Source organism: Carlito syrichta, unplaced genomic scaffold, assembly GCF_000164805.1.
Source record: "Carlito syrichta isolate Samal-C Ts95f unplaced genomic scaffold, Tarsius_syrichta-2.0.1 Scaffold299531, whole genome shotgun sequence".
Taxonomy (NCBI): Eukaryota; Metazoa; Chordata; class Mammalia; order Primates; family Tarsiidae; genus Carlito; species Carlito syrichta.
This window is the reverse complement of record NW_007243627.1, coordinates 10,264-20,332: the sequence shown is the minus strand read 5'-3', so window position 1 is coordinate 20,332 and position 10,069 is coordinate 10,264. Positions and strand designations below refer to the sequence as shown.

Sequence of the window (10,069 nt, the reverse complement as noted above, 5' to 3'; positions counted from 1 at the left end):
TTTTAAAGCATATGTATGTGAAGGAATTTTCTTTGTCTTGCTTTTTTATGAATGGTATAAAAGCTCTGTGTTAACTAACATTAAATTGTCATCTGTTCAGGAAGCAGGTGTCCGAGTATAATGTTTTCGTCCTTCGCCTATCTGTCTCTCCTTCAGGAAATTTCACAACCCTTGCAAGAGGCTGGACCCCTTCAAGTGGCGCCCAACATCTGGGAGCTTGAAGGTAATCTTTTCTCTTTCTCTTTGGGATGGATAGGACCTCACCTGGGGCACTGTGGGCCCCCCTGTAGAGATAAGCAGGGAAAGGATAGGTGAGAAGTGCTAGAGCCGTGATAAAATCATGGGTCAGAGAGAGTCTAAACAAAGAAAACTGTTCATCAGTATTATCATAGATACATTATCAAAAAGAGGAATTAAAGTTTCCTCTACATTATCATCTCATTTTCTCCATTTTGTACAAGTACAGTGCCCCTGGTTCCCTGAAGAAGGCACCATTAATTTACCAACATGGACAAAGATTGGAGAGGAATTAAAGCTATATTACACTCTCCATGGTCCAGAGCAAGTGTCTGTAAATGCTTTTGCATTGTGGAATATAATTAGAGATGTCTTAAATCCACAAAAAGAGGTTAATAAAATGCCCACTAAAGTAAAAGAGGAACCAGGTGAAAGAACTCCCCTATTAATCCCTTTTCCTTCCCAGGGAATATTAGTCACTGCTCCTGTTGATGATGATCCTCTACCCCCTGAAGATAAGGAAAACTTAGGAAAAGAAGCAGCTAGGTATTATGAAGAAAAATATCCAGATAATTTAAATTTGCCCCCTGGCACCAAAAGACCTAGCAGTGCCAGGGAGAGAGGCATTGTGATTTATGACCGTCTTGATTTGAGAGAAAAAAATTGTTTTTCTATGCTAATTCTTGTTATATAAAAGGACTGTTTCCTCATATTGAAATGGTCACCATTCCTGTTAATAAGATAACTATTCTTGATTTACTTGTTCAATTACAGCAATTAATAGTTGTTAGAAACCAACCATTTTTTATAGGTCATATTAAATCTCATTCAGGACTCACTGAACTTCTAAGTCAAGGTAATCAATTAGCAAATGCCTTGACAAAATTAGCCATGTGCCCCTCCCTTGAAGATTCTTTAGTCAATTAAGCTCAGCAATCCCATAAAATTCACCACCAAAATGCTGCAGCTTTAAGATACCAGTTTCACATTCCAAGGGAGACAGCCTATTACCCTCTCCCCTCTGAGGTTTTGCTTTTCACAATTGGATATTCCAAAACAATTAAATACTGATAATGCTCCTGCTTATACATACAAGGCTTTTCAATGTTTTTGTGTCCAATTTGACTTTTCTCATTCCACAAAAATTCCTTATAATCCTCAGGGTCAAGCTATAGTTGAAAGAGCCCATCAAATGCTAAGAATCAACTAGTTAAATTGCAGGAAAGGGAGTTTAAGTATAGCTCTCCTCATAATATTGTAAATCATGCCATCAGAAAAACTTAAGGCAGCAAAAGATTTGGTGCAACAGCAACAACTAGAAACAGGTCACATTAAGCCTTCTACTAGTCCATGGAAAACCCCTATATTTGTTATTAAGAATAAATCAGGTAAATGAAAACTTTTACAAAATTTAAGGGCTGTTAATGCTACTATGAAAACTATGAAAACAGCCTGGAAAAAGCCATCAGGTTCCAGAAATTCCTGGCATTACTGTTTATGACCTTGTTAGTTATTTGTTTGTTTTAGAATTCTCCTTTAAGAAATAAATTACAAGTGTTCAGAGCAAATTCTGGGTTTGTTTTTTTTTTAATGTAAACAAATAAAGAAGGTTTTCACCTCCTTTGTCCTCTCCTGTTCCTCCTACAACTCTGATTCCTGCTTTCCCTCTAACTCAAAGTCTGACTTAGCTGGTTTAACTACTCCTGTTTCTTGTAATCTGCTCTGTCAGTTTCTCTTCCTTCTTGCTCTCCACCTTTATCTGGGAGGGAAGGGCTGGCGTCTACAGCTGTGGTGCCTAACCTTGACCTTCAGTCTTTCTCTTGTACCTTCAGAGAAGGGGTGGATGCCAAAGGCCATGGCACCTGACCCCAGCCTCCAGTCTTTCTCTTTTGTCTTTGGAGGAGGGACCGGTGCCAAAGGCCATGGCACCTAACCCCAACCTCTAGACTTCTCACCCCCCTTTCTCCCACTGCTTAATAACCTCCTGGTGGTGGCCCTACTAGCTGCAACAAGTCACCACCCCCCATGTGTACTTGGAAAGCCCATTCAAGTTCCCACATGGCTTAATAGGTCTCTTCTCAAGGGGGTGGCTGGAACATAAGGAAGTTGAAGTTCTTATTTATTGTTTTCTTATGATAAATTTCTCTCAAGTTATATCTAAACTGGGACTATATCAACCTTCTTTCCAGGCAAAAGTATAGGAATCATATAAATTAATCCTGTTAACTAACCACAGGCTACTAAGACAAATAAAAAAGGTTTTTCAAAAACCAGATAAAAATTCAACAATGTTTCTAAGTCACCTCTCTGAGACATTGCAGCAGTTTACTAATATCAATTTAAATTCTCTGGAAGGACAAGCTCTTTTGGCTATGTATTTTGTCTCCCAGTCAGCACCAGACATTAGGTACATACTCCTAAAATGAAAGAAGGGCCCACAAACCCCTCAACTAAAGCTATTGGACACGGCCTTTATAGTCTTTAACAACAGGAAGGAGAAAAGAATGCAGGACCACAAACATAAACGGGAAGCGTTTCAACTTTTGTCTACCACTTTAGCAAGAGCTACATGCTCAGCTCTACTTGAATTTCCCAGTCCAATCCTTCCTTCACCCCCTTAGGTTGTGGGGGTGCAGGACATTATATCCAGGCCCCTCACTGCGCTGTTGCTTCCATGTGTTCTGGGATATAAAATGTTTCAACACTCCTTCCTTCTTGTGCCATGTTCAGCTCTATTACTGGAAAGGGACATTATATACAAAATTAAAACTCATATTATTCTTTGCCCTCACAATTGTGTTTTTGGGTACCTTTTGTTTAGCTTTGGATTTCCCTAATAGTCCTAAGTTGGATCCTATCTAAACCCTTCCACTGCTTACAAACTTACTGCTTTGGTTGGAGCTCTAAGGTTAGGAAAAATGTAAAAAAGATTGTTGGTATGAGGTATGTTTTTAGTAAAAAAAAATTTTAAAAAGAGAAATAATTGTATAGGAAAAAGTCTTATGTGGTACATTTTTGTTTTATGGTGAATGGCTGGTTGTTTGGGGAAAAAAAAAGGAGAGGGAAAGGAAGAGAAAAAAGGGTATAAAACAAAAATAGAAGGTTCAAGCATAAAATAAAAATGGATTAAGTATGTCAAACATGGTATGTAAAAGCCAGGAAGCTTTTTGGCCATAAGCCTGTTTTAATTGTAATACCTTACACTGCTCCTCAAATAACTTGGCTTTGTAAAACGTGCCCTGTGTGATAGTTGACTGTAGCCCACTTTACTGGGCAAGTGAACTCCCACTATCCTCCTTCTCCACTTCTTACTTTTGCAAAAAATCATTCTTTTATCTTTCTTCAGGTTACCAGTGCTCAACCCCCACAAAATGCTAGCTTGGTTTTTACAGACGGCTCCTCTTCTGAAACAGCAGTTACTGTTATTAATGGTGTTACTTCTTGTTTTCAAACAGATTATAATTCCACTCAATGAGTTAAGCTGTTTGCAGCTTGTCAGGTCTTTACAAAAATTTTTAATTTTGACATTAACATTATGTTACAAGTGTACTGCGTCATTTAAAAACTGCTAGTCTTCATGCTGTCTCTTCCTTCTCCCCCACTAACATAATTGTTCCTTTATAAACCATTCAATTACATATTTGTGCTAGCACAGAACCTGTTTATGCTACTCATTATTCATACTCATTCTACCCTTCCTTGGTCCATTATCTAAAGGCAATGCTCTTACTAATGAGGCTATGTATTTTTTTGTTTTTCCTTTACTAGCAGCTACCACTTCCCATGCCCTTCATCATAAGAATACCTAAAGTTTACTTCACCTATTTGGGTTCCGGACCACCTCATTACAAATGTCCGGCTTCCCACCCCCACCACAGTGCTGCAAAAACCTGCAAACCACCAACTTGGGGATAGCTGAAAGTGCTGACACGTGACACAGAGGACTTGGTTCAGTTTCAAATTACTTCTCTTACTCTCTCTACTGTTTTTATTGCTATACTGGCTATTATAGCAAGCCAAGTGGGTTGTATTTATTCAAAAAAAAAAATCTTATTGGGCTTATATCCCAAACCCTCCAGTGTTCCAGCCTGTTACATGGGATACAAAGATTATTACTGTTTTTACTAATCATTCCTCTTTATTAAAAGACCCCACTCTTTTTCATCATGGGTCAAAACTGTAATTAATCATAATTTTTCCTTTTTGGGTTGTTCTAATTCTCCTCCAATATGTTTTAGTTTACCTAAAAAATCAAACTACTTGCATAAATTGTAAATTAACTAATTGTCTTACTTTTTCTAATTCATATAGAGAATTTGTGATTCTTAAACAGCCTTCTTATTTGATGGTTCCTGTAAATCTTGCATCTCTTTGGTATGATGTATATAGTTTAGTGTTTAGATATGAGGTTAACTCATTGTTGTCAAGGCCAAAAAGATTTATAGCAACTTTGATTTTAGAAATTACAGCTTTAACAACTATAGCTACTTCAGTCTCAGTTTCAGCTGTAGCTTTAACTAAAGAAGTACATACTGCACATTTACAGATCAGTTATCCAAGAATGTCTCATTAGCTTTAGCTGCTCAAGAAATTGTTGACCAGAAATTAGAAAGTAAAGTTAATGCATTAGAAGAGGCTATCTTGATTATAGGACAAGAACTTGTAACCTTGAAAATTAAATTGGCTCCGCGATGCCATTCAGAGTTTAAATGGATTTATGTCACACCTCTCCAAGTGAACAAATCTATTCCTACCTGGGATAGGATTAAAAATCATATCTCTGGAATTTGGAACCATTCCAATATAAGCTTGGATCTTTCCAAACTTCATCAGGAAGTACAAGACATTAGTTCGACTGAAAAACAATTTCAGTCCACCCAATTGGCTCAGTCAATCTTTAACAATTTTTCTTCATTTGTCAATCAAAAATCATTATTGTCTATATAAATCAATGTGGGAATTTGTGGAGTAATAATTTTGTTATTATTATGCTTACTTCCAGTAATCTTCAAATCATTGAAAAATAACATCTCTCAATGAAGCACAGAATTTCACAGCTTCGTATTAAAAAACAAAAAAGGGGGAGATGTTGGGAGCCGGCCTTGGAGGTTCACCTGATTGACAGGGTCCTGGTGGGCCGGAGACCCCAGGCCACAGGGTGAGCCTGGGAAGCTGAGGCCCTTCTGTCTTCCACCTTTGCTGTTTGATACGGCTGAAGAAATTCTGTGCAGTCGTGGAAGAAGAAAATGGCATGTTTATGCGAAGTACTCACACCTAACCTGAGAATGTCATGGTTCGTTTTCCCATTTTCCCACTATGCCGCCTGGCCTTTTCTAACATATGCAAGGGTTAAACTCTGAAGCACATCAAGAATGCTCTCTTTCACTTGGTTATAAGTTACTAGATATTGCTTGAATAAAAAATGATATTGGTATATTCACTCCTTATTTGATTTAGAATTATGAGGCTTAGTGTTTAGACATAAGGTTTTATAGAAGCACAAGTTTATAGTAAGTTCATTATGAATTCATTATAAGTTCTAACACTTATCTAGGAGTTATGTAGGTGATTTATAACACTGTCTTCACAGACTTAGGATAAAGATTAAATGTTAAGGTTTTTACTTAATTCTATAGTTAAATTTTAGGTAAACATTTATAGAGTGAGTTTTCACTGAATTCATAATATACTAATTAGATACTTTTATGATGATTAACTAAATACAGAAAGCAACCTTGGGGGCCTGGGAAGTGTCATTAAAAGCTTCTTTTGAGTTTTCTTTAGAAATAAACACTGCTGGATAAGAGTAAAGTAATGAAGACACCTGGACAAGAAAGGCGATTACAAAGCTCTGAAGGTCATAGAAGCCCCAGAAATAGAACTACTACTGCATGGAGAACTTTGCACCTGAAAACTTTCTTGAGACATTTCAAGGACTGTAATTTGGGACTTTGAACTAAAACTATCATTTTTGACTTTATGATAAAGACTCATTAACTAAAAGTAGATAGTGTTTTTGGCTTATTTGTTTCTTCTAAAGACCGCTAGATGGTGGTAACTTTTAAAGCATATGTAAGTGAAGGAATTTTCTTTGTCTTGCCCCTTTACGAATGGTATAAAAGCTCTGTGTTAACTAACATTAAATTGTCATCTGTTCAGGAAGCAGGTGTCCGAGTATAATGTTTTTATCCTTTGCCTATCCGTCTCTCCTTCAGGAGATCTCACGACCCAGCAAAGGGGCTGGACCCCTTCATATTCCTATAAGCCAACAATGAATAATTGGAATTTGAAGTTAAAAACCTATCATTTACATCACCACCAATATAATGAAATACTTAGGTATAAATCTAAAAAAATAATACAAAATCTATAGAAGAAAAACTATAAAACTCTGAAGAAACAACTAAACAAATGGAGAGATATCCCATGTTAAAGGATAAGAACATTCAACATGCTTAGATGTTAGTCTGTTCCAAATTGATCAACAAATTCAACATGATCGCAATTAAAATCTCAGCAAGTTATACTGTCTACACCCACAAACTGATTGTAAAGTTTACATGGAAATACAAAGATCAAGAATAGCCATTTTAATAATGAGAAGAACAAACTTAGAGGACTGACACTACCTGGCTTCAAGAATTACTATAAAGCTACAGTGATCAAGATATTGTGGTACTGGTGAAATAATTGACAAGTTGATCAATGCAACAAAATGGAAAGCCCAGGAGTAGGCCCACAAAAGCATCTGATCTTTGACAAAGGAACAAAGACAATAAAATAGAGCAATGATAACCTTTCAACTAATGATGCTGGAACAACTGGACATCCTCAATAAAAAAAAAAAAAAAGAAGGCATGTAGATGCAGATCTTATACCTCTCACAAAAATTAACTTAATATGAATCACAGGTCTAAATATAAAATACAAAGTTAAAAACTTCTAGACAATACACAGGAGAAAATCTAGATGTCCTTGGGTTTAGCAATGAGTTTTTAGGTAACACCAAAAGCATTATACATGAAAGAACAAATTGATTAGTTTGACTGCTAAAATTAAAAATTTCTGCTCTGTGAAAGACTATCAAAAGAATGAAAAGAAAAACAAAAGATTCAGAGAAAATACTTGCAAAAGATATATCTGAGAAAAAACAGTTTAGTCAAAACATACAAAGAACTTTTAAAATTCAACAATAAGAAAATAAGAAACAATAAAAATGAGTGAGTTAGCTGGGCTCGGTGGCTCAGCCTGTAATCCCGCGTCTTTGGGAGGCTGAGGTGAGTGGATTGCCTGAGCCCACAGGTTCGAGACCCACCTGGGCAGTGAGACCTCATCTCTATAATAAATCAAAAAATTAGCCGGGCATGGTAGCGCATGCCTGTAATTCTGGCTACTTGGAAGACTGAGGCGGAAGGATCACTAAAGCCAAGCAGGTTGAGGCTACAGTGGCCAGGAGCGGCCACTGCACTCCAGTCTGGGCGACAGAGTGAGACTTCAACTCAAAAAAAAAAAAAATAATGAGTGAGTTAGACAGATAATTTACCAAAGAAGACATATTTATGGCAAATAAAGCATATAAGAAGTCTGGCAGCATATATCAAACAGGAATTGAAAATTATGAGATTTACAATGAGATGCCACTACACACCTACTAAAAGGACCAAAATCCAAATCACTGATAATATCAAATGCTGGTGAGGACAGACTCTTGTTCATTGTTGGTGACAATACAAAATGATACACTCACTTTGGAAGACAGTTTGGCAGCTTTTTTATAAAGGTGAATGTGGTTATCACTATACTATCCAGGAATTGTGCTCCTTATATTTACTCAACTGGCATGGAAACTTATCTGCACACAAATGTTATAGCAGTTTTATTCATAATTGCAGACACTTGGAAATAACCAAGATGAACTTCTATAGCTAAGTGGATAAACTTGGTATATACATAGAATAATATTTATAGAGGAAGAAATAAGCTATCAAGCCATGAAAAGACATGTAGAAAGATTAAATACATAGTGCTAAATTAAGGAAGCCAGTTTGAAGAGTTACATAGTGTGTGATTCCAACTATACAAAATTTTGGAAAAGGCAAAAATATGGAGACAGTAAAAAGATGAGTTGTTGGCAGGATTTCAGGAAGGGAGATGGATTGATAGAGCCTAGGGTATTTTTATGGCAGTGGAATTATTTTGTATGATACTAGAATGGTGGATATTACATTATTGTATTGGTAGAAGTCACATCAAGTGACATTATGCATTTGGAAAAACCCATAGAACCGTACAACAGAAAGAGTGAAAGATAATGTAAACTGCAGACTTAATTAATTAATTGTACAAAATGTACAATTAATTAGTACAAAATATACTAATGCAAGTTGTTAATAAAAGGGAAAATTGTATGTGGCTTGATGAGACAGGGTATATAGGAACTCTGTTCAGCTTTTCTGTATACCTAAAACTACTGTAAATTCTATCAGTTTTTAAAAAATCAATGTTATTGTACTCAGATGTCCCAATTTGTAGAAAAGTCAGATGTGTGCACACAAATTTCAAGGAAGTTTTCTCCATAGAAATGCAAGGTTAGGCTGGGTGCAGTGGCTGACACTTATAATCTCAGCACTTTGGGAGGCCGAGGTGAAAGGATTGCCTGAGCCTACGGGCAATACCTAATCTCTACATTAAAAAAAAAAAAAATTAGCTAGGCCTGGTGGTGTGTTCCTGTAGTTCCTACTACTTGGAAGGCTGAGGGGGGAGTATCGCCTGAGCCCAGCAGGTTGAGGTTGCAGTGGCTGGGAACATGCCACTGCCCTCAATCCTGGACAAGAGAGTGAGACTCCATCTCAAAAATAAAAAAAAGAAAGAAAAGAAAAGAATGCAAGGTTGATATACTAATCATTTTTTTATTTGGGGTTTTTATGTGTTTTCATGTATTACTCATGTAATTTTGAACATCTAGCTTCCTCCCTTTCCATTTCAGGTGAATCCTGCTGGTCACAGATGTTACTCTTTTATATTTTCTAGTATTTGTTCTATTTCACAGTCATAGTAATAAGAGATATTTGTACGTACATATATTTATCTTGGCAGCTTTGAGGTTAAAAGGCATTCTGTGGGAGGCATTATAGAATCACCTCACTGCTCCTCTTCCACGTTGCCCTACACATCTTTTATTGTAGATGAAAAATATCAGAATAGTAGAAAATAGTCAAATGAGCATCATTTGCACATATCACACATATTTAACCATTTTTCACTTTTTTTAACCAGACTTTGTCTAATAGTTTTTCTTAGTTATTTGACAAATATCACGTTAAACTACAAATATGTAACTGTAAATGCTTCAGTGTGTATCTTTCGCCTATAAGAGCAATTTCCTACTTCTCCCAACAACACACTAAGAAAATAATGATTTTTCTTAACATTTCTAACGTCCACTCCCTATTCATGTTTCTGCGGCTGTTGGTGTCTGTTGCAGCTTTTGGCTCCAACCACGCACTGCAGGGGGCCGAGATGCCCACACCTCTGAGGATCTGGCCACACCTGGGCAGCCAGGACCCGACCCACGGCTGAAATGGGAAAACACCCAGCCTGGACGCAAGGGCTTATGGCAATGGTAGTTCCCGACGTCGGGGCCTGCCGCGCAGCACTCTGGGAAGGGGGTCCCCGGCGCCCACTCTGCGCAGGCGCAGGATCAGTCCCGCCCCCCCGCGCCCTCGTCCGCCCTCTTGGCTCGAAAGGAACGCCTCAGCGTTCTTAGGTCTGCGCAGGAGCGGTGGCCGCGCACCTGGAGTGAGAGCGCCGGAGTCGGGGCTCCGGGGGCCTC

General features: G+C 37.6%; 1 protein-coding gene across 1 annotated transcript in view; it reads left to right on the top strand.

The window, feature by feature from the left end:
• Positions 1-6,285: 6,285 nt before the first annotated feature.
• LOC103256976 (zinc finger protein ZFP69B-like) overlaps positions 6,286-10,069 on the top strand; it is a gene marked incomplete at its 3' end in the record, with an annotated part of 13,277 nt that continues 9,493 nt past the window's right edge. The window contains exons 1-2 of the mRNA XM_008054722.2: positions 6,286-6,309; positions 9,864-10,035. Of these exons, the coding sequence (XP_008052913.2) occupies positions 6,286-6,309; positions 9,864-10,035 (196 nt within the window). The remainder of the gene's footprint in view (positions 6,310-9,863; positions 10,036-10,069) is intronic.